Genomic DNA, 26,075 nt, shown 5'->3' with positions numbered 1-26,075 from the left:
GGCTGTTCCACAGCTCCCTTCTTTGTGTAAATAATGAATCCGAGACAGGAGAGCTATGCCTTTCCCACGTTTATCTGTTTCTACTCTCTATCCCATTTCCAGAATCCCTGTATGCTAACTACATGTTAGCATTAAATCTCCTTACAAGATATCAAAGCATAAAAATACCACTTACATGATGGTAACTTGAATTTAACTCTTGTTTTCTACTTCCCCATGCAGACCTCTGGAAGAGATATGTCACAGATCAACTGCACTCAGGTAAAGGAGTTTATTCTTGTGGGCCTCACGGATCAAGAGGAGTTGCAGATGCCCCTCTTTGTGCTGTTCTTATCCATCTACCTCTTCACAGTAGCAGGCAACCTGGGTCTGATCCTAGTCATCAGCACAGACTCAAGACTCCACACGCCAATGTACTTCTTCCTTAGTAACCTGGCCTTTGTTGATTTCTGTTATGCTTCTGTCATTACACCCAAAATGCTTGGAAATTTCTTGTACAAGCAAAATGTTATCTCTTTCAACTCATGTGCTGTCCAGTTAGGCTGTTTCCTCACCTTCATGGTATCTGAGTGCTTGCTACTGGCTTCCATGGCCTATGATCGATACGTGGCCATTTGTAACCCCCTCCTCTATATGGCCTCAATGTCCCGAGGAATCTGTATTCAGCTTGTAGCTGTCCCCTACAGCTACAGCTTTTTGATGGCACTGTTTCACACCATCTTCACTTTTCGTCTCTCCTATTGCCACTCGAATACCATCAACCATTTCTACTGCGATGACATGCCTCTTCTCAGGCTCACTTGCTCAGATACACGTTCCAAACAGCTGTGGATTTTGGCCTGTGCTGGTGTTACTTTCATCTCCTCTGTTCTGATTGTCTTTATCTCCTACATGTTTATTATTTCTACCATCCTGAGAATGAGCTCAGCTGAGGGAAGACGCAAAGCCTTCTCCACATGCAGCTCCCACATGCTGGCAGTCACCATATTCTACGGGACCCTCATCTTTATGTACTTACAGCCAAGTTCTCAGCATTCTCTTGACACAGATAAGATGGCCTCTGTCTTCTATACAGTGATCATTCCCATGTTAAACCCTTTAATCTACAGCCTCAGAAATAAGGATGTTAAAAATGCCCTGAAAAAAATCATCACCGATAAAAACCAGACTTCTGTGTTCACATTTAAAAATGATTCGATGGTGGGATGATTTGGGAGAATGGCACTGAAACATGTATAATATCATATATGAAACAAATTGCCAGTCCAGGTTCGATGCATGATACTGGATGCTTGGGGCTGGTGCACTGGGACAACCCAGAGGGATGGTATGGGGAGGGAGGAGGGGGGGTTTCAGGATGGAGAACACGTGTATACCTGTGGTGGATTCATGTTGATGTATGGCAAAACCAATACAATACTGCAAAGTAAAAAAAAAAAAATTGATTCAAAAAAATCACTGTGGACTTTCATGGTGCATTTTTTTTTTTTAAGTTGACTATGAAAAACTAGTCAAATGACTTGACCTTATTTGGTGTTCAATAAAGATTTCTTCAAACTATAATAAATTCATTCTCTGAATTCTTTGTAATTAAACTTGACTTAGAATCATAATTTATATGTAGAAAGTATCATAGGAACTTACATGCCATCTCTCAAATTTTATATATGCATATATATATTTAGACATAAAAGTATATTTATATATTTATAAAAATTCATTTCATGTGATATTAACATAACTAGGTATAAGCCAAAGGTAGACAAAACTGAGTTCCCTTTAATACCCAGTTTAAAATTATAAGAATGCTTTAATAATGTATCTTAGAGTGCTTTTGTAATATATTCCCAATTAAATGCTAAGAGACAACTGTAAATCAGTGATTTCAATCTGAATTGATTTTTCTCCTAGGGGCTATTTGGCAGTGTCTGGAAATATTATTGATTTTCACCATGACAAGGTGGTGTAAATGAATATCCTTGCTATGTAGACAATCAAGGGTGTGGGTGTGTTTGTTAGTCACCCAGTCGTGTCCGACTCTTTGTGACCCCGTGGGCCACAACCTACCAGGCTTCTCCGTCCATGGGATTCTCCAGGCAAGAGTATTGGAGTGGATTGCCATCTCCCTCTCCAAGGCTGTAGATGCTGCTACATAAACTGCAATGGGCATGAAAAATTCATCACACACAAAACAGTTATACAGTCCTAAACACTAAGTTTCAATGCTGAGAAAGTCTGCCCTCAGAAATTGTTTTCCAAGAACTGTAGAGTTCATCCAGGTCAGACTGGGGAATGGTGTTACTAAAGCTTCCTACGTTCTTGACCACTCGTGTCTGACTCCCTGTGGCCCCATGGACAGCAGCCCATCGTGTTCCTCTGTCCATGGAATTTTCCAGGCAAGAGTACTGGAGTGGGTTGCCATTTCCTCCTCTTGTGTCTTCTGCCTTAGCAGGCAGATTCTCTACCTCTAGCCACTTGAAAAGTCTCTGATAGACTTGCTGATTTTCCTTTTATTTTTTTTCCATCAAGGGCCATTAAATCCCCAGCTGAATTATGCTTTTCTGCTCACATCTGTCACTCCCTATTTCATAAATCTTGAGGTGACTGTGTCACTTGTTCATGAATTTATAATTGCTAAATTTGCTGTGTTTTCCTGTTATTATTAAAAACCCATCTTTGTTTGCTAACTGCTAAGTCACTTCAGTCGTGTCCGACTCTGTGCAACCCCATAGAGGGCAGCCCACCAGACTCCACTGTCCCTGGGATTCTCCAGGCAAGAACATTGGAGTGTGTTGCCATTTCCTTCTCCAATGCATGAAAGTGAAAAGTAAAAGTGAAGTCGCTCAGCTGTGTCCGACCCTCAGGGACCCCATGGACTGCAGCCTACCAGGCTCCTCCGTCCATGGGATTTTCCAGGCAAGAGCACTGGAGTGGGGTGCCATCTTTGTTTACTGTAGTCCTATTTTTCTATGACTTTAATATACAATTTCAACTCTCTTATAGTTACTATTTGCATGGAATCATTTTCTATCATTTTACCTTAAAAAATATATTTATAATTTTATTTTTGGCTACACTGGGTCTTCATTGCTGTGAGCTGATTTTCTCTAGCTTTGGTGAGTGGTACTACTCTCTAGCTACAGTATCCAGGCTTCTCACTATGGTGAGTTCTCTTGGTACAGAGTTCTGGCTCTTGAGCGCGGTCTCAGTGCTGCAGTGCACAGACATAGTTGCCTTGAGGCATATGGAATCTTCCCGGACCAGCGATTGAACCCATGTCCTCTGCATTGGCAGCGGCAAAAACGGAGTAAAAATTTTGTCTCTTTTACATCACTGACTCGATGAACGTGAATCTGAGTGAACTCCGGGAGTTGGTGATGAACAGGGAGGCCTGGCGTGCTGCGATTCACGGGGTCGCAAAGAGTCGGACAGGACTGAGCGACTGAACTGAACTGAACTGAACTAGACAGCCAGTAGTTGGATTTTGCCTTTTTTTTTTTTTTTAAATTTTAAAATCTTTAATTCTTACATGCGTTCCCAAACATGAACCCCCCTCCCACCTCCCTCCCCACAACATCTCTCTGGGTCATCCCCATGCACCAGCCCCAAGCAAGCTTCACCCTACGTCAGACATGGACTGGCGATTCAATTCTTACATGACAGTATACATGTTATAATTCCCATTCTCCCAAATCATCCCACCCTCTCCCTCTCCCTCTGAGTCCAAAAGTCTGGTATACACATCTGTGTCTTTTTTCCTGTCTTGCATACAGGGTTGTCATTGCCATCTTCCTAAATTCCATATATATGTGTTAGTATACTGTATTGGTGTTTTTCTTTCTGGCTTACTTCACTCTGTATAATTGGCTCCAGTTTCACCCATCTCATCAGAACTGATTCAAATGAATTCTTTTTAATGGCTGAGTAATACTCCATTGTGTATATGTACCACAGCTTTCTTATCCATTCATCTGCTGATGGACATCTAGGTTGTTTCCATGTCCTGGCTATTGTAAACAGTGCTGCGATGAACATTGGGGTACATGTGTCTCTTTCAATTCTGGTTTCCTCGGTGTGTATGCCCAGAAGTGGGATTGCTGGGTCATAAGGTAGTTCTATTTGCAATTTTTTTAAGGAATCTCCACACTGTTCTCCATAGTGGCTGTACTAGTTTGCATTCCCACCAACAGTGTAGGAGGGTTCCCTTTTCTCCACACCCTCTCCAGCATTTATTGCTTGCAGATTTTTGGATCGCAGCCATTCTGACTGGTGTGAAGTGGTACCTCATTGTGGTTTTGATTTGCATTTCTCTAATAATGAGTGATGTTGAGCATCTTTTCATGTGTTTGTTAGCCATCCGTATGTCTTCTTTGGAGAAATGTCTACTTAGTTCTTTGGCCCATTTTTTGGATTTTGCCTTTTTTAAGTAACTAAATATATATGCCTTTTGATTGGTGTAGTTAGTACCTTTCTACTTAATGACATCTGCAGGGCTTGTTAGAAAACGTATTGCTGGATCAAACTTCCAGAGTTTAAGAGTCAGTAGCTCTGATACAGAGCAAGAAAAAAAAAAAAAGGAATTTTCAACAGCTACTTATAGTTTCCAAGTGTTGAATGAGGTTACTGAGAGGATGTGACGTTTGGCTGACTCTTGAGCGGGACCTGGACAATCAGCAGGTCCTCACTACTTATCCCTGCCTCCATGCCTTTGGAGTGCACTTTTCTGCCTGTTGCTTCCTCGGCAGGAGCCTTTGTCAAGGTTGTAGCCTGGACAGCCTAAGGTGTTGAAACCATCTGGATGGTAGGCCTGCTGCTGCTGCTGCTGAGTTGCTTCAGCCTTGTCCGATGCTGAGCGACCCCATAGATGGCAGCCCACCAGGCTCCCCCATCCCTGGGATTCTCCAGGCAAGAACACTGGAGTGGGTTGCCATTTCCTTCTCCAATGCAGGAAAGTGAAAAGTGAAAGTGAAGTCGCTCAGTTGTTGTCCAACTCTTAGTGATCCCATGGACTGCAGCCCACCAGGCTCCTCTGTCCGTGGGATTTTGCAGGCAAGAGCACTGAAGTGGGTGCCATTGTCTTCTCCATGGTAGGCGTGAGTGAACCCATAAGTCTACTACCTGAACTTTTAGGAGTCCAGGGGGGCTTTGCAGAGATTTACTCATCTTATAGCCACCCAAGCCAAGACTCCATAGGTATATTCCCTTGCTATTTAAAGTTGCCACTGACCAATATGGGATGATCTGCTTCTTTCTTTTGTTTCCCCACCCTTCGTGTATGCTTGTCTAGTTTCAGATCTCACCTGGGAAACTCTCATGTTTGCAAACCAATACTAAGTTGTCTTGATGTTGCTTGTCCAGGGCTCCGCTTTGATAGCCATTGCCTCAAATGATCTCTTTACCGTATCTATATTCAGCTTCTGGTGGCTCTTCTTGCTTAACAGTAAGTGCCTACATTTCTTTATTGGAGAACTGCATCAGGTTTCCTGAAGCTGTTATGCTTGTGGGCCAGGTAGGACAGAAGCAACTGGAAATTTACATCCCACAGGGACTACCCCTTAGCAATGATTTATATGAGCACAGGAGTATACAGGTGGCCCTTGGACACTGCAAGTTTGAATTGCACAGGTCTACCTATGCATGAATAATTGTCTATTAGTAAATATTATAGTACTACAAGGTCTCTGATTGTTTGAATCCAATGATGGGGGGAGGAATCATTGATACAGTAGGCCAATGATAAGTTATACACAGATTAATCCATACATTTATGGGTTATGGGTTGTTCAGTGTCAGCTGTTTATATTCAAGCTCCTTTGCCCACTCAGATCAACTTGAGCTACCTCTCTCCAGGACTCTTCCATGGAATCTAACCAAAATTCCTATCATGGGGACTTTGATACTATATCCTTGCTTGGCTTACTTTTTTACTAGGTGCCACTTCCCATTCAATCCAATAGCTATTCGTGGGAAAAATTCTTAACAAATCACATTTACACCAATCATTGATTCAGTGTCTCATTTTGGGGGAACCCAAATTAAGATGGTATTATAATTTTTTGCAATATATTATTTGTGCAATTTTCCAGAAAGAAAAGTCCTCTTGATAGTCATATATCAGTTCAATTCAGTCACTCAGTCATGTCCGACTCTTTGTGACCCCATGAATTGCAGCACGCCAGGCCTCCCTGTCCATCACCAACTCCTGGAGTTCACTCAGACTCACGTCCATTGAGTCAGTGATGCCATCCAGCCATCTCATCCTCTGTCATCCCCTTCTCCTCCTGCCCCAAATCCCTCCCAGCATCAGAGTCTTTTCCAATGAGTCAACTCTTCGCATGAGCTGGCCAAAGTACTGGAGTTTCAGCTTTAGCATCATTCCTTCCAAAGAAATCCCAGGGTTGATATCCTCCAGAATGGACTGGTTGGATCTCCTTGCAGTCCAAAGGACTCTCAAGAGTCTTCTCCAACACCACAGTTCAAAAGCATCAATTCTTCGGCACTCAGCCTTCTTCACAGTCCAACTGTCACATCCATACATGACTACAGAGAAAACCATAGCCTTGACTAGATGTACCTTAGTCGGCAAAGTAACGTCTCTGCTTTTGAATATGCTATCTAGGTTGGTCATAACTTTTCTTGCAAGGAGTAAGCGTCTTTTAATTTCATGGCTGCAGTCACCATCTGCAGTGATTTTGGGGCCCCCCAAAAATGAAGTCTGACACTGTTTCCACTGTTTCCCCATCTATTTCCCGTGAAGTGATGGGACCAGATGCCATATGGAAACATTAAAATTGTTTAACATTCATCAACTTTTCTCAGCCTACTTAAGAGGAGGTGCTTCTAGCACCTCTTCTTATCACAAAAAGGGCTCAGAAGTTAGAAAACAAAACTTTGAAAAAGTAAAAGTCTGAAGAATTATTTAGGCTATGTTGTCAAATCTAGTTTGCTCTTAGCCATGAAATTCTGGGTCTTTTTTCTTCTGGGGCCTTCCCTGGTAGCTCAGATGGTAAAGAATTTGTCTGGAATACAGGAGACACAGGTTAAATCCCTGGGTCAGGAAGATGCTCTGGAGAAGGGAATGGCAACCCACTTTAATATTCTTGTCTGGAGAATCCCATGGATAGAGGAGCTTGGTAGGCTATAGTCACTGGGGTCTCAAAGAGTCAGACATGACTGACTGCCTTCATTTTCTTTCTTTTCTTCTGGAAAAAGAAAGCTAACTGAATGGATGTGGATATCAGGAGCATGAGTTTGACTCCTGATAGAACCACTAACTTTATTTCCTGTTTAAGATGTGAGCTTTCTCATTGGTAGATGATTGGGTTGTGTTAGATACATGATTTTATTTTTTGTAGAATTATTTTGGTTAGAGTTTTTTTTAATGTTATTAATAATAATATCAATGTGTGCATGGGTGCTAAGTCATGTCTGGCCCTTTGCGACCCTGTGGACTGCAAGCCACCAGGTTCCTCTGTCCTTGGGACTCTCAAGCCAAGAAGACTGGAGTGGGTTGTCATGCCCTCCTCCGGGGATCCTCCCCACACAGGGATCAGACCTGCATCCCTACATCTCCTGCAGTGGCAGGTGGGTTCTTTACCACCAGCACCACCTGGGAAGCTCCAATAAACGATAATAACTAGAATTAGTCTGGTGGAGTGGGGTGGTAGAACCAAAGCTCTGACCAGTTGTCCCTCTTAACACATTTTCCAGCTATCTTCCTTCTGGCCACTTAGAAACAACTTGAGTCAGTGCCACAAGACCAAGTTGCTTTCATAGCACTCTCTGAAAGCTGTGAGACTAAAAATCGTCTATGGTCCCATGCTCCTTGGTAGTTCTTTGAGTTCCAATCTTTTCATAAGCATCATAGGAATTCTATTTTGACAAGGGAAATCTCTCACAAGTGCTATTTCTGAGCTGTTGTAAATTTCCCCCAGTGGTGGCTCAGACGGTAAAGCATCTGTCTACAATGCAGGAGACCCGAGTTCGACCCCTGGGTTGGGAAGATCCCCTGGAGAAGGAAATGGAAATCCACTCCAGGACTGTTGCCTGGAAAATCCCATGGACAGAGGAGCCTGGTAGTCTACAGTCCATGGGGTCGCAAAGAGCTGGACATGACTGAGTAACTTCACTTCACTTCACAATATTAATGCCCAGCTGTTCTTCCAATTATAAATTTTTTTCAGTGTAGTCTCATTCATGAGGGTGTAAATTCTACCAGGACTTCTACCAGTCTGAAAATGGCAAAACCTGGATTTGAAAAAGAAGCTTTAAATTTTTTTCTCTTATTTGTTGGTTTTTGGCCACATGGCTTGTGAGATTTTAGTTCCCTGAACAAAGACTGAACTCAGGTGCTCAGCAGTGAGAAGCCAGAGCCCTAACCACTGGATGACCAGGGAATATCTAAGAAAGCTTATCTCTTGAAAATTTTGAGCTCTAGGTAACTAGCATTGCTTGGAAAACAGTTGTGATTTTCAAACTGTTATGTATAACTTTTCTTTAGTAATGCTATTAAGGAAAACATGAAATTGCTGTGTGGGTCTGATTTAAAATGTGTTATTGAAATGAGGTTACTTTTATTGATGTGTTTGGGGATTCAAGGTTTCAATGATCATCATTTGTCATAATTTTTGTCATAATCTGTTCCACAAGTTTCTAAATAACTGTAGTAATACATTTGCTTTATTTACAGAGGTTCAGTCCCCAAGTGCTCACAGATCCGTCTCTTGTGACAACTCAGAAAGGAATGCGAGATAAATGAGTCCCAGTGGTACTTTCTCATGGAGATGGCATGAAATTTTCTTCAGGTTCTCCCAGGCTTTCAAATGAAGATCTTGGGAGAGGGAAAAAAAACAAAACAAAACTCACAAATCTCCCAAACTCTCTCTCTACAAGGGAAAATCCCATTGTTGAGGACTATTTTCCAGGGAACAGCTACCAGGAGCACGGTCTAAATTGCATGTTTATTTGTAAGGCTCCTGCCTCAACAGCATGCTTATCTCATTTGCAAGCTTATTTGTCAAGTTTTTCTTCAGCAGTGAAAAACCTGGCCCCACTACTAACAAGCCATTTAATTACTTGTTCAACACCAATATACATGTACAGCCTTTCAGAACTGACTTGGACCACTGTGAGAAACAGATTTATAAACCAGAATACAAAGTTTATATTCAGTTCCTTTTGTCTCTAATTTTACAATGACTAATCACAGAATCATTTTCCAAAGTTACTCATGACAATAAATCTCCCATCTTCAGTGTGATTATGTCATACATTCATAATACATTTAAATACATTTGCATCCAATTTTTTCCTGGCATTGTCTGACAATCTCACTAACTTTTCTATTCATGTGTGTATATATATATACACAAAATTTAGTCGTTGCAATATGCAGTTCTATGAATTTATGGTAATTGCAGAGAGTTAAACAATAACCCCCTTGGTAACATGCAGAACTGTTCCTTCACCTTAAAAATTTCCTTAATGTATCTCCTAGTCAAATACTCTCCCTTCCCCAAAACTTTGATCAACTCAACTGAACTCTTTCTCCTAAAGTTTAAGAAATGGAAAGATAAACCTTTCCCTGGGAAGAGCCCTTGATGACATATGTATATATATATATATAACCAGTGCAGAAATAGCTTTTTAAAAACTCAATCCTAACAAGTTGTGGTTAATAACTCCTCTTTATGGTCACTTGAATTCAACTAATGTATTTCATGCAGGGATTTATACAAAAGATTTCTACTTAGTTAATTTTCCAACATCCCTATACCAAGTAGAAGTCAAGCCATTTTACAGTTAAATATAAATGAGATCAGAACATTTTTCCAACTGCATTAACCATGTTTGTCATTTAAAATAAAATATGTAATTTACTAAGCATAATTCATGTTAATTCATATAATCCTGATCGATGCTGACAAATCATGATCATGTCAAGCTGTGAAATGCAAGGATTTGCTACTTTTCCTGTTCACTGAACCACGTATGTTAATGCATTATGTACAAACAGTGTTAGATACTAACACTACCGCTCCCCTGCAGCCATTATATTAAAGCCCCTAGTTATTTCATAGAAAACTACATGGTAAAATTTATATTCAAAATCACTGTACAAAGCAGACAAATCCCTCACTGTATCCTCACAAACCATATGCAGGATAGTCTGGTTATCCATCATTAATCCAGAATCCACAGGGATGCAAACTCCGCCCTGCTTTGGGCCTCACAGTTTACATCAAAAGTTTTACTGATCCTCTCATTTATGTCATTTAGGTTCACTATGTGTAACCGAAGTTGTGTTTTTCACCTCCTATCCAAAACCTCTGCAAGATATAATTAAAGTGTCTGGTGAATTCTCAGTTAATTGCTGGATGCCCTAGATTATGGAGAAGGCCAGAAAGAAAAACAGCAATCCTTGGAAGAAAAGTTATGAGCAACCTAGATAGTATATTCAAAAGCAGAGACATTACTTTGCCGACTAAGGTCTGTCTAGTCAAGGCTATGGTTTTTCCTGTAGTCATGTATGGATGTGAGAATTGGACTGTGAAGAAGGCTGAGTGCTGAAGAATTGATGCTTTTGAACTGTGGTGTTGGAGAAGCCTCTTGAGAGTCCCTTGGAGTGCAAGGAGATCCAACCAGTCCATTCTGAAGGAGATCAACCCTGGGATTTCTTTGGAAGGAATGATGCTAAAGCTGAAACCAGTACTTTGGCCACCTCATGCGAAGAGTTAACTCATTGGAAAAGACTGATGCTGGGTGGGATTGAGGGCAGAAGAAGAAGCGGACGACCAAGGATGAGATGGCTGGATGGCATCACTGACTCGATGAATGCGAGTCTGAGTGAACTCCGGGAGTTGGTGATGGACAGGGAGGATGGCGTGCTGTGATTCATGGGGTCGCAAAGAGTTGGACACAACTGATCAACTGAACTGAACTGATGTTATGAAATCAAGAGACATAGAAGTCGTGGTACCTAATCTTTCCATCCACCTTGTTGGACATGAAAGTGAAAGCTAAGTAGCTCAGTCGTGTCCGACTCTTTGCGACCCCGTGGACTGTAGCCCACCAGGCTCCTCCATCCATGGGGTTCTCCAGGCAAGAATACCAGAGTGGGTTGCCATTTCCTTCTCCAGAGTATCTTCCCGACCCAGGAATTGAACCTACGTCTCCTGCATTGCAGGCAGACCCTTTAACCTCTGAGCCACCAGGGAAACCCCCAAGAAAGGATGGACAAGAAAGGATCATACAAATCGGTAAATTAAGGAACAATATCAGATAGAATATAAACCTGTGCCAAATGTCTAGGGATAAAGAGTTTCTTCTCTTGTCACCAGAACAGAGAAAAGGCAGAGAACCCTAAGCCTCAGAGTAACCAGGGGAGGCTTCTTAAATGAGAAAAGAATGAACCTGTGGAGAAGAGAAGGAAGGTCTAATAGAGCCTTGATTTTTGTAAGCTCCCAGTTTCACCAATTCCATGATTATATTTCATTTCTTTCATAAGCTACAGCCAAACACAAGGATTTTTTGCCTCTGCAGTGACAAGCGGAGAACCATGGGGCCGTGTTGAGAAGCAGATAAAAGCAGGCTCGCTTCTAACTCAGTGGCTCTTGTGTCTTCCCCTGGGTGCAGGGCTCAGATGGATGACAGAAAAGCACAGGCCATGGAACTTCCAGGCTGCTCTCAGATAGAATCAGGATTCTACTGCATTTAAAGATGAGGAGATTTAGTGTGAGGCACAGAGGGGTGATTGGAGAGTCTGGCTGGACTAAAGGTGAAAGCTTGTGTAAAAAAGCTACAGAGAACCTGGTTTGCCAGAAGGGTGGTAGTTTAATACTAAACAGCATTGAAGTCAGGCACAATGCAAAAATTCAGGGGTAATTGTTAGGACTTCCCAGGTGGCTCAGTGACAAAGAGTCTGCCCTCAATGCAGGAAACGCAGGTTCAATCCCCGGGTTGGGAAGATCCCCTGGAGAAAGAAATGGCAACCCACTCCAGTATTCTTGCCTGGGAAATCCCATGGACAGAGGAGTTGCAAAAGAGTCAGTTACAACTAAGCAACTCAAAAACAACAAAATTATTTTTATTGGGCAGACTAGTGACATGCACAAAGGTGTCTTGTAGAAATACTTGAATGGAAGTGGCACACTGAAAGAATTGGAGGGAAGAGAAAACTACAGTCGGGCAGATGAGTTAGGAGGCAGATGGTATGAGAGGACAGAAACAACAGAGACAGAAAAGAACAGGCAAATCAGCAAGATTTGCAGGTAATAGGCTTGGTGGTGAATGGACCAAGACCGAAGGAGATGATGAAAATGGAGGATGAGGAGGAGAGAGGGTGATGGTTTGAGGAGGACCCCTCAGCTTTGCAATACTGAAAAATGGTTTTCCTCCTTCACAAGTGCTGGGTGATGTTTCATGGGCAACATACTCCATGATCTCATAAAAAAATTTTTTTTTAATTTAAAAAATTGTGGTGAAATGCTCATAACATACAACGTACCATCTTAACTATCTCTTGAGTGTACAGTTCAGTAGTGTTGAGTACATTCACATTGGTGTGCAAGTAATCTCCAGAATTCCCATCTTGCAAATCTGAAACCCATTAAACAACTCCCCGTCTCTCTCACCAGCTCCTGTCAACCACTCTTCTACTTTCCATCTCTCTGAGCTTAATTATTCTCATACACTATCTGTTTTTGTGATTGGCTTATTTCACTTAGCTTATTTCACTTAGCGTAATGTCCCCAAGGTTCATTCATGTAGTAGATGTCAGAATTCCCTTCCTTTCTAAGGCTGGATATAACATTCTATTGTATGTTTTCTTTATCCATTCATCTGTCTACTAATGGACAGTAGGGGTAACCTTCTACCCTTGAACTATGGTAAATAACGCTGCTACTAACAAAGTGTGCTCTATTCTTTTGAATATACCAAAGAGTGTAATTATTGCATCATCTGGTAATTCTATATTCAACTTTTGATGCATTTCCATACTATTTTCCATAGCAGTTGCACCATTTACACTTCCTCCAACAGTGTAAAGGATTCCAATTTCTCCATATCCTTGCCAACATTTATTTCTTTAATTCTTTGTTTTTATTTATTTTTAATAGTAGCTGTCTTAATTGATAGGAATTGGCTCATGGTTGGATATTAAGAATGTGTTATTTCTTTCACTAGCTATAATTTTCTCTGCCATTTAGGAAAGCATTTTGGACTACACGGGCTTACGAGTGACCCTGAAAGGGTGAGAGTGTTGGAAAAAGAAAGTGAAAATGTCAGTCGCTCAGTCACGTCTGACTCATTGTGATCCCATGGAGAGTGTTGAGTAGGCTCTAATTTGTAGAGGAACTCATTCCCACACTTTGGTATATCCACTTACAAGCATCAACTTATCTGTGACACTCTTAACTTATTGCAACATAGCAGTCAGTTTGAATTGAATTTTCAGTTCATAATGGTTTCATCTTACACACCCACTGCAAACAACACACTCTCCCCTGAATTGGCATTGCAAAAAGGAAAGCAAAAAGCAAAAAGACAACAGAAAGCTCATCACAGAACAACATTTTATATTGTCCCAAGTGGTTCAACCAGTGACACTTATTGGAAACAATGTCCCTCTTCATCTGCAGAAACTCTGCAGCCCGAGGTTTGGAAACCAGGCCAGAGCATCTATCATTCCTCTCTCATGCAGGTATTTAGTGATTATATCTTGAGAGTGATTCCTGCTTGTCCCAGTTAGTCACACAGTAGCATCCAGAGAAGAAAAGTTATAGCCATGACAAATTTTATTTTTTTCTGAGGTTTCATTTATATAAATGTTTGTTTATTTTAAAGAAAATGTGTATGTGTTTTCCAGCAGGGAAATGATGTCTGTAGACCACTTAAATAGTATTCCAAGCACTCAGTGGATCTTCAGGCCCCCCAAGGGCCATGGAAAGCTGAGGATGCCAAATGCTGGCCTCCTTGACTATGATGGGAATGATCTCTGTTCATCTCTAAGGCAAACCATTCAATATCACAGTAATCCAAGTCTACGCCCCAACCAGTAACGCTGAAGAAGCTGAAGTTGAACAGTTCTATGAAGACCTACAAGACCTTTTAGAACTAACACCTGGAAAAGATGTCCTTTTCATTATAGGGGACTGGAATGCAAAAGTAGGAAGTCAAGAAACACCTGGAGTAGCAGGGGAATTTGGCCTTGGAATGTGGAACGAAGCAGGGCAAAGACTAATAGAGTTTTGCCAAGAAAATGCACTGGTCATAGCAAGCACCCTCTTCCAACAACACAAGAGAAGACTCTACACATGGACATCACCACGTGGTCAACACCAAAATCAGATTGATTATATTCTTGGCAGCCAAAGATGGAGAAGCTCTATACAGTCAACAAAAACAAGACCAGGAGCTGACTGTGGCTCAGATCATGAACTCCTTATTGCCAAATTCAGACTTAAATTGAAGAAAGTAGGGAAAACTGCTAGACCACTCAGGTATGACCTAAATTAAATCCCTTATGACTATACAGTGGAAATGAAATAGATTTAAGGGCCTAGATATGATAGATACAGTGCCTGATGAACTTGGAATGAGGTTCGTGACATTGTACAGGAGACAGGGATCAAGACCATCCCCTTGGAAAAGAAATGCAAAAAAGCAAAATGGCTGTCTAGGAAGGCCTTAGAAATAGCTGTGAAAAGAGGAGAAGTAAAAAGAAAAGGAGAAAAGGAAAGATATAAGCATCTGAATGCAGAGTTTCAAAGAATAGCAAGAAGAGATAAGAAAGCCTTCTTCAGCGATCAGTGCAAAGAAATAGAGTAAAAGAACAGAATGGGAAAGAATAGAGATCTCTTCAAGAAAATTAGAGATATCAAGGGAACATTTCATGCAAAGATGGGCTCGATAAAGGACAGAAATGGTATGGACCTAACAGAAGCAGAATATATTAAGAAGAGGTGGCAAGAATACACGGAAGAACTGAACAAAAATGATCTTCACGACCCAGATAATCATGATGGTGTGATCACTCATCTAGAGCCAGACATCTTGGAATGTGAAGTCAAGTGGGCCTTAGAAAGCATCACTATGAACAAAGCTAGTGGAGGTGATGGAATTCCAGTTGAGCTATTTCAAATCCCGAAAGATGATGCTGTGAAAGTGCTGCATTCGATATGTCATCAAATTTGGAAAACTCAGCAGGGGCCACAGGACTGGAAAACGTCAGTTTTCATTCCAATCCCAAAGAAAGGCAATGCCAAAGAATGCTCAAACTATCACACAATTTCACTCATCTCACATGCTAGTAAAGTAATGCTCAAAATTCTCCAAGCCAGGCTTCAGCAATACATGAACCGTGAACTTCCTGATGTTCAAGCTGGTTTTAGAAAAAGCAGAGGAACCAGAGATCAAATTGCCAACATCCGCTGGATCATGGAAAAAGCAAGAGAGTTCCAGAAAAACATCTATTTCTGCTTGATTGACTATGTGGAAGCCTTTGACTGTGTGGACCACAATAGACTGTGGAAAATTCTGAAAGAGATGGGAATACCAGACCACCTAACCTGCCTCTTGAGAAATCTGTATGCAGGTCAGGAAGCAACAATTAGAACTGGACATGGAACAACAGACTGGTTCCAAATAGGAAAAGGAGTACGTCAAGGCTGTATATTGTCACTCTGCTTATTTAACTTCTATGCAGAGTCCATCATGAGAAATGCTGGGCTGGAAGAAACACAAGCTGGAATCAAGAGTACTGGGAGAAATATCAGTCACCTCAGATATGCAGATGACACCACCCTTATGGCAGAAAGTGAAGAGGAACTAAAAAGCCTCTTGGTGAAAGTGAAAGAGGAGAGCGAAAAAGTTGGCTTAAAGCTCAGCATTCAGAAAACGAAGATCAATGCATCCGGTCCCATCACTTCATGGCAAATAGGTGGGGAAACAGAGGAAACAGTGTCAGACTTTATCTTCTGGGGCTCCAAAATCACTGCAGATGGTGACTGCAGCCATGAAATTAAAAGACGCTTACTCCTTGGAAGAAAAGTTATGACCAACCTAGGTAGCATATTTAAAAGCAGAGACATTACTTTGCTGACTAAGGTCCGTCTAGTCAAGGTTATGGTTTTTCCTGTGGTCGTGTATGGATGTGATAGTTGGACTGCAAAGAAGGCTGAGCGCTGAAGAATTGGTGCTTTTGAACTGTGATGTTGGAGAATACTCTTGAGAGTCCCTTGGACTGCAAGATCCAACCAGTCCATTCTGAAGGAGATGAGCCCTGGGATTTCTTTGGAAGGAATGATGCTAAAGCTGAAACTCCAGTACTTTGACCACCTCATGTGAAGAGTTGACTCATTGGAAAAGACTCTGATGCTGGGAGGGATTTGGGGCAGGAGGAGAAGGAGACGACAGAGGATGAGATGGCTGGATGGCATCATGGACTTGATGCACGTGAATCTGAGTGAACTCCGGTAGTTGGTGATGGACAGGGAGGCCTGGCGTGTTGTGACTCATCGAGTCCCAGAGAGTCGGACACAACTGAGCAACAGAACTGAACTGAATGCATATATATGGAATTTAGAAAAATGGTAACAAGAACCCTGTATGCAAGACAGCAAAAGAGACAAAGATGTATAGAAAAGTCTTTTGGAATCTGTGGAGAGGGCAAGGGTGGGATGATTTGGGAGAATGGCATTGAAACATTTATATTATCATATGTGAAACAAACTGCCAGTCCAAGTTTGATGCATGATACAGGATGCTTGGGGCTGGTGCACTGAGATGACCCAGAGGGACGGTACGGGGCGGGAGGAGGGAGGGGGGTTCAGGATGGGGAACACATGTACACCTGAGGCGGATTCATGTCTATGTATGGCAAAATCTATGCAGTATTATAAAGTAATAGCCTCCAATTAAAATAAATAAATTTATACTAAAAAAATTATGGAGAAGCCAACAGAAATTGCTCTAAATTGGAAAAATAAACATAATTCCACAGTTCCTTTCTCCCTCATCACCCCCTCCCACAAACCCAACAAAAACTGTTTCAATGCAGAGAATTATTGTTTCCATAAACATGCTGTCTTTGTCCATTCAAGCTATCAAAACAAAATACTATAAAAATAAGTGGTTTCTAACAATAGAAAGTTATTTTCTCATAATTTGGGGGGCTGGTAAGTTCAAGTCAAGGTCCTGATCAGTTTGGTTCTTTGTATGAACCTTCTTGCTGCATTGTATGTGGCTGCTATCTAACTGTGCTCGCCTCACATGGCCTCTTCTGGGTGTGTGTGTGTGTGTGTGTATCAGAGAGTGTGATGTTTGTGTGTGTTTATGTGTAAAGAGAGAGGAAACAAACTAGTGTCTCTCCTTATAAGGCACTGATTTATCATGAGGATCCCATTCTCATTATCGCTTCTAACCCTAACTACCTAAGGACCATCTGCAAATATCATCATATTGGGTTTGGGCCCTTGATCTATGAGTTTGTGGAGGATACAATTCAGTTTACAGCAGACATATTGTTTCCAAGTAAATTTTGAAACCATCTTCTATCTGTACACCCTTGTTGTAGACACAGAAGAGCTAAGAAAGCTCTCTGGGAGAGTGTTCTTTAGACTAGGTCACCAAGGAAATCATGTAATGATGGAGAGAGACAACCTAAAGAGAAAATGAGCACTTCATGAACATTTCAAAGAATAGGACAATGATTTTCAGAAATAGATTCTTGGAGGAGTTGTATATTTATTTCTTTGAAAGATATGTAGTTAGAAAATTCACAAGGTAATTTTTATCTTTCTTCCAAGGATAGATTTAAATTCTTCTATTGAACAACAACAACCACATAACAATTAAAGCAACAAATAAATAAGAGTAATTTAAAAACTAGAAAATCTTAGGGAATGACATCAAATGCAAAACTGTACACCTGAAGTTCTTCAAAACAGAATAATAATGCTAATTGATCTCCAGCCTTCCTTGGGATCCCTTTGGGGTGTGGGCTCTAAGCTTGCTGATTATTTTACTTGCCTCCTACTCTAAGTAAGAAAGAACCCTTGGGATATGTCAGTGACAAAACCTTGCAGTTTCCTGCTGCCCAGACCTATTTGGAGAAGAAATAGGAACACAGTCTGGCCAGGTATACTTTAGAAGAGTATATTTAAAAATTGGGATACAAATGACAGTTTTAAAATGAATTAAAATAGAATAAATTTTAGAATAAAATATTTTGGATGACATTTTGGAAACAAGGGAAAGAATATCTCCTCTAATCTTATTTCAGTTATGCATGTGGTATTATATAAAATGCATATTTAGTAGTTTGGGATTAAAAAAATATTTGAAATCTAAAATATTTTGAGATTCAAATAGTCAAAAAAAATTGAATAGAGATAGAATCTATTAAAACATTTAGACAAGTTAGGCACTTAACTGATTAGATTGTAAACTATGTCAAGACTCCTTTCCATTTTAGCAAATCTAGTCATTTTACCCAAAATGAGAGATAAGCACATTAAATTAAATCATCATTGTGACCCTTAACATATTTGATACAAATAAAAGTATGAATTATGAACAGGGGCATAAATTGAAATAGCATGACAAAATTAATATTTAATTCATTATCACCAAGCATGTAGAAGGGGCTATATTAAGAAATGAATAAAGAATTCATGACTTCCACCCATGGAGTAGACAATCTATCAAAAGAAGAAATATAGAAGCAGATGGAAATCATAAATTATATGTAAATAAATTATGTAATAATGTTTCCACAACATAAAAATGAAAACTGGTAAGTAACAGAGGAACTAGAATTTAAAGAATTCTCTTCTCAGGAAAGGTTGAGTTTTGATAGGCTTTGAAGAATAAATAGGATTTTTTTCTTCCAACTCGTTAATTACCATTCACCTGGTAGAGATAAGTATGGGAAAAGACACACAGGAAGTAGGGAAAAATGGAAAGGCATACTGTGATTGAGGATAGCAGAATAACTCTGTGTGTTGATTGCAGCATAAGACGGGTGAGTATATAAAATCTGAATATAAAGTATCATGAGTTAGATCATAAAAGACCATATATAATATACTTTCAAATATATTGTCAAATACATGCATGTGCTACCTTTAAGATAAGATAAAATGGCATGCTGAAGCATGTGTAGTTGCTAAACAATGAACTCTTAGCTGCTGTCTTGGAACTAGTAAACCAAACTTCCAATAAAGTACTTGCTTGATTATTTTAAAGTGAAATTCATTTATTCGTGGGACCACTAACTAGGACCACTAACTAACACTCTGATGACTTGCTTCATGTACTGATCAATACCATCAAAAATTATCTTCTTCCCGTAGAAAGTTGTAGAAACATCCGCACACGTACACTTAAAAATTATTTTTGATTTTGATAAAATAGGCACCATGTTAAATTAGGAAATTAAGGAACAAACTGAATTTTTGACATACTAAAATTAATGTATTTTGAGGGTGACAGGGCATTCAAATAAAGATCTCCCAATTTCATTCAGGGTTCTTTCTGCTGTGCCTTGCTTGGCATAAGTCTCAAAGGAATGGCATTTTTCAACATTTATCTGTTAAAAAATCAGTTGTTCATTACTGAGGCTGTATTGTATTTTTTCTCATAGATAGAATAGAATAAGTGAAATAAAATACAAATTTTACATTGACTTCTTAATTTTTATTGGAGCACATTTTTATTGATTTACGATCTTGTAATTTCTGCTGAACAGCAAAGTGACTCAGTTATACATATACATCTATCCAATCTTGCAGGTACTTTTCCATTTCGGAGTATTGGGTGGATTTTATATACTCACATCGCTTATGCTGCAATCAACACAGTTGGGTACCCTGCATTATAAGGCAGATGCTTGTCAGTTCTCTAATAGACAGTGGGCTCCTGCATCAGAAGAACACTAGTTTGAAAGCCCTGTGCTACAGACAGGCTGTCTGAGCTTGCTTCAGTTGCTTTACCTCTCAATGTTTCTTCCCTGTCTATAAGATGGGAATATCAGAACCAGAGTAGGACTTCCCTCGTGGTCCAGTGGTTAAGACTCCACCTGCCAATGCAGGGGACATGAGTTTGATACCTGGTCCAGGAAGATCCCACAATGCCACGGGGCAGCTGAGCCCATGTGACCCAACTACTGAGCCAGTGTTCTGCAACAAGGAAAGCCAGCAAAATGAGAGGCCTGGGCACCACACAGAGGGGTAGCCCTGGTCACTGCAAGCTGAGAAAGCCCGAGTGCACTGAGGAAGACCAGGGCAGTCAAATAAAAAAATGTTATATTATATTTTTAAAAATAACAACCCATGAGGTAGCCATAGTCCTTCATAAAGTTGCCCATTTTCAGCATTTGCATTATTAACACATTCATGAAGACTACGTAGCAATCAATGGTGGCCTCCCTCAATAAGTGCTGAGTATAGAATAGATGGCTAGAGCATGTTGTTCATGGCTCTGTCAGCACTGTGACAATGTGGGGTTTGCATCACATATGCAAGTCTGTCAGAGTGATGTCACTGCAGGGGGTTCATTTTCCTTTATAGTATTAATGTTAGGATATTTTTGATAAAAGCAATAGCTTTAATGTTTTGAAAAAAATAATGTTAAATTTTAAACAATGTAAGAGCTTTGAGCAAAGAGTCAGTGTGGACTGAATCCTATCTACAGCTGTTAATTTTATAAAATGCACTTGATTTGGGGGAGATAAATATGTCTCTCCTATAAAACATCTCCGTTTACTCTTTGTCCCATCACCAGACTCAAGGATGCTAGCACATTTACTGTTAGCATTTTCATGTGGATTATACCAGTTGCTTTAAAGGATATTAAGACTTGAATTTAATTATGTTGGATTTCATTATCCTCTCTTCATCCAGACATAGTGAAGACACATGATCCAGATAAATTGCACTGAGGTGACGGAATTTGTTCTCGCGGGCCTCACAGATCGTCAGGAGTTGAAGATGCCCCTCTTTGTGCTGTTCTTATTCATCTACCTCTTCACAGTAGCAGGCAACCTGGGTCTGATCCTAGTCATCAGAACAGATTCAAGACTCCACACACCAATGTACTTCTTTCTTAGTAACTTGGCTTTTGTTGATTTCTGTTATTCTTCTGTCATTACACCCAAAATGCTGGGGAATTTCTGGTACAAACAAAATGTTATCCCTTTCAATGGATGTGCTGCCCAGCTGGGCTGTTTCCTGGCCTTCATGACTGCCGAGTGTTTGCTACTGGCTTCCATGGCCTATGACCGGTATGTGGCCGTCTGTAACCCTCTCCTCTATATGGTTGTAATGTCCCCAGGCATCTGCATTCAGTTTGTGGCTGTCCCCTATGGCTACAGCTTCCTGGTCGCCCTATTTCATACCATCCTCACCTTTCACCTCTCCTACTGCCATTCCAATATCATCAATCATTTCTATTGCGACAACATGCCTCTTCTCAGGCTCACTAGGTCAGACACTCACTCCAAGCAGCTATGGATTTTTGCCTGCGCTGGTCTCATGTTCATCTCTTCCCTTCTTGTTGTCTTTGTCTCCTACGTGCACATTGCTTCCGCCATCCTGAAGATGCGCTCCACTGCAGGCAGACGCAAGGCTTTTTCTACCTGTGGCTCCCACATGCTGGCAGTCACCATATTCTATGGAACCCTCATCTTTATGTACTTACAGCCAAGTTCTAATCATTCCCTTGACACAGATAAGATGGTCTCTGTCTTCTATACAGTGATCATTCCCATGTTGAACCCTTTACTCTACAGCCTGAGGAATAAGGAAGTGAAAGCTGCCCTGAAAAAAGTCATCATGAATAGAAACCAGGCTTTTATGTTCATGAAATTAAGAAAGTGACTTGAATGAATAAAAACGGAATTTTCTTCACATTCTGATTTTTTTTTCTCTTAAGCTACCAAAATGCCTATTCTTAATACTGGATTTCTACATGTATGTTCATTGTGCAATAAAATTTTCTAAAGATTTTCACTTAGAATGAGATTTCAGATATAAAAGTGCCCATTAGAATTTTTTGCCAATTCTCTCATTTTCAAAGGAAATTATATTTTTAAAAATAAATTCTTTGCTCCATAAGAATTTATACCAATGTTTTTTTATTTCTCAAATGAATAATTGCATAACAAATCACTATCTGGATATATAACTAGTTATAGGACAAAGGTTTCACCTTTTCACCACTTTAAAATCCCTGGTTCAGGATTCTCCAGTTCCATTAATCATATCCCATATGAAAAACAAAGATGCACATTGTACTTCTTTCCCTGATTTGCTAGTTTCTTCGAAAAATAAAATTTATGAAACTATTCCATAAATCAAGTATACCCAATAAAAATAATTTTAAATTATGAATGAACTCATAAAACTACTCCATATTTATACATTTAACAAATTGTCTTTATTTATTTTTCAAATTGTCTTTGTTCAGCAGAATAATACATCCAAAGTTTACCTTAGTCACTGCTTTAACATGGCCTGGCACCTGGTTTGATCTCTGAAGACTAATTTTTAAGTGAACTTCTTTTTTAAAAGCCTATGAGATCTTGTTATATTTTTTCAAGGTATCTAAAAAATGTGTAACTCAAGAAGGGACTCCCAGGGGTATCACATATTCTAAATTAATATGCACAAAATAATTGAAACGTCATAGATCATTTTTCAGTAGCAAGGATCCCATGCAATTACACTGGGCAGATCTCAGGTAAGTTGGTCATCACTGGATAAGGTATAGTTTATAATGTGATGAGCATACTAGCCAATGCAGCCTAGCTTGGAAAGGAACACATGCCTTGTAGTCAAAGGATGGACTTGAACTGTGTGTGGGCTTCCTGTAGCTTATTTGTCAATTAAATAAAGAGAGCATTACAAAATTTGGAGTCTTCTAAAATATTGAATACACAAAAGAGTAATAATAAATCATAAGCATTTGCACATCATCTCTCTTGCTAAAGAACCTTAATTCTAGTCCCAACTATACTATACGTGAGAGGCCAATTTATAAATGAGGATCAACGTAGACAACGGATAACTGTGATATAGATAGATAGATAGATAGAGATATACAGGTATGCATATACAATTTCAGATAAGTGTAATGATAACTGAACAGTTTGCAATTACACAGAAAATGGTTTTGAGTTTGTAATTTGCATGTCATTTTAATATATATTAATGAATGTATATATATGTGTGTGTGTGTGTGTGTGTGTGTGTGTGTGTTCAGTTGCTCAGTTATGTCTGACTTTTTGCACCCCAATGGACAGTAGCCCACCAGGCGGCTCTGTCCATGGCATTGTCTCGGCACGAGTACAGGAGTGTGCTGTCATTTCCTACCCCAGCGGGTCTTCCTGACCAAATGATCGAAACTGTATCTCCTGAGCTGGCAGGCGGATTCTTCACCACTAGCACCACCTGTGAAGACCATACGTGTGAGAGTGTGTGTGTGTGTGTGCCATTTGAATGTTTAATGAAACATAACCAGAGAAAGGAAATATAGTACACATTTCGGTGAATCATAGAGATACAGGGTTGACTTAATCTACAGTTCTCAAAAGTTTCTTTTTTTGTCTTTGCTTTAAACACATTTATCCACTATTTGAACATTTCAGTGGTTCCTGCAGCAAATTTTGAGTCTCTATTCTATATACTCAAAGTCTGTCATTAATGTCTTTGAATTCACACTGTCCTGTCTTGGCAAGATGGAGCTTTTACCAGGACATAGCTCTTCAATTAAAGACCATAGATTCCTTGGTGTCTGAAAGCCCAAATCTGAATGCTAGGTCTGACCTTTGAGTCAAAACATCTCAGACACTTATGTACGCCTCCATCTCTTCAACACTGTGAAGGTGAAATGGATATCAAAGACTAAACCTATTGTCATGAGACCAAGACTACAGATGAATTCCTTTTCTAAATGTCATTCTACCAAAAATAATGTGAAACTATGAATTTATTTGACTTAAACATAAATAGCATGAATATATAAGATGAATATAGCAATTTAATATTGCTAAGCTCAATATTAAATTAGGCTTTATGTTTAAATGTTTTGTTTATCATATAAAGTGGAATTCTGAAAACTATGTTTTCACTTTTCTTTGAAGTTTCACATTTTTGTGAAAATTATGCTATAATTTTCGTTACATAGCATTCTTCTATCTACTGTAATAGAAGACATTGTCACAATCATAAAAAAATCCAATATTATCTTTTCACTAAACAAATTAGTTTAGATACACTTTAATACTATATACGTAACTATATTTCACCTTTTCCTTCATTACATTGGCTAGCACATTAAGCATAATATTTAGTAAGAGTCCTGATTGTCTTAATTCTAGTTGAAATGCCTTGTGTTTCATCTTAACATATTACTCTTAATATATTCATGGTCATCTCTTTAACTCTTGAAATATTTATCCTGCTATACTACCTATGATGCTGGAATTTTGTGTACATGATATCCTATATTTTAATTCAAAATATTCTGTCTTCCTTAACAAATATCCTGACTACTGAGTGTGTTGGAATTCTTGCCTGCAGCAAATCCCTTCAAATCCAAAGCAGGCAGCACTGAAATCTGAGAACGGCCCGTTGATCACTGAGGATTTATCTTTCCAATATGGTCACCATAAAATAAGCATGAGTGAGGTCCTTAATCCACAATGAGAAAGATTATCTGCAAGGGATGTTCTGCAGCTAACAGTATGATATGCTTCTATATGCAATTCATGGCCAAACACAATAATTCACAAGTAACTGAATTCATCCTCTTGGGACTCACAGACAGTCCTGAGCTTCAAGCCCTTCTTTTTTGGGATCTTTTTAGTGATCTACTTAATTAGTGCCATGGGTAATCTTGGATTAATCATGCTAATTCGTGTCAGTCCTCAGCTTCATACAGCTATGTATTATTTCCTTAGCCACTTATCTTTTGTTGATTTTTGCTATACCTCCTCGGTCACTCCTAACACTCTGGTGAACTTCCTCCAAGAAACTAAAAGGATATCCTTACCTGCTTGTGCCATTCAGTTGTTTTGCTTTATCATGTTTGTGGTTTGTGAATTTTATATTCTCTCAGTCATGGCTTATGACAGGTATGTGGCCATTTGTAATCCTTTACTCTATACCATTGTTGTGAACAAAAGGGTCTGTATTCAGATGGTGCTTAGCACATATCTATATAGCTTTTCCGTGGGACTCCTACAAGCAATTCTTACATTCCACTTACCTTTCTGTCATTCAAATGTAATAAATCACTTCTACTGTGATGATGTCCCCTTGGTTGCCCTGGCCTGTCATGAAACCCATCACAAATATATCAAAAAGTTGCTATTGTTCACACTTGCTGGGTTCAATATCTTTTTCTCTCTTTTTATTGTCCTTGTCTCCTATGTATTCATTCTATTTGCCATTCTAAGGATTAAATCAGCTGAAGGCAGAAAAAAGGCATTTTCTACTTGCGCTTCCCACTTGACTTCCATCATTATATTTTATGGTCCGATCATCTTCATGTATATGCAACCAGAAACAAGCCATTCCTTGGATACTGATAAAATTTCTTCCGTATTCTATATAGTGGTAATTCCCATGCTAAATCCTCTCATATACAGCCTGAGGAACAAGGAAGTAAAAAATGCTTTGAAGAGAACTATGGGAAAAGTGTATTCTACTATAATATAAGTGATCCATGCTTTAACTGAAAGCCTTCACATTTAGGATATCCCCCCAAAAAGCAAATAAACAAAAAACAAATAGTTTTTCTGCATGATCATGCCTTTAGTAACATGCTTTCTAACACTGCAATATTTAAAAAGTGAAAGTGATAGTGTTGTCCAACTATTTGCTACCCCATGGACTGTAACCTGCCAGGCTCCTCTGCCCAAGGAATCCTCCAGGCAAGAAGACTGGAGTGAGTTCCATTCCCTTCTCCTGTGGATCTTCCTGACATGGGGATGGAGCCAATCTCCTGCATTGCCAGCAGATTCTTTACCATCTGAGCCACCAAGTGAAAGTTAATATTAATACAGAAGATAC

At 39.7% G+C, this 26,075-nt stretch overlaps 3 protein-coding genes across 3 annotated transcripts; all 3 read left to right on the top strand.

The window, feature by feature from the left end:
* Window positions 238-13,256, top strand: LOC102188962 (olfactory receptor 8U1). The gene is made up of 2 exons (XM_018058879.1): window positions 238-1,200; window positions 13,209-13,256. Exons 1-2 carry the CDS (start codon window positions 238-240, stop codon window positions 13,254-13,256), a joined length of 1,011 nt encoding a protein of 336 aa, XP_017914368.1.
* LOC102180519 (olfactory receptor 8U9) lies at window positions 20,919-21,878 on the top strand. The gene has a single exon (XM_005690252.2). The coding sequence runs from the start codon at window positions 20,919-20,921 to the stop codon at window positions 21,876-21,878; it is 960 nt and encodes a 319-aa protein (XP_005690309.2).
* Window positions 24,770-25,721, top strand: LOC102189228 (olfactory receptor 5AL1-like). Its single transcript, XM_013969917.1, is given in 2 exon segments — window positions 24,770-24,850; window positions 24,852-25,721. Coding segments are annotated over 2 exon segments (951 nt in total).

This window comes from Capra hircus, chromosome 15 (genome assembly GCF_001704415.2).
Source record: "Capra hircus breed San Clemente chromosome 15, ASM170441v1, whole genome shotgun sequence".
Taxonomy (NCBI): Eukaryota; Metazoa; Chordata; class Mammalia; order Artiodactyla; family Bovidae; genus Capra; species Capra hircus.
The sequence above is the reverse complement of the archived record's forward strand: the minus strand, read 5'-3'. Positions and strand labels throughout refer to the sequence as shown.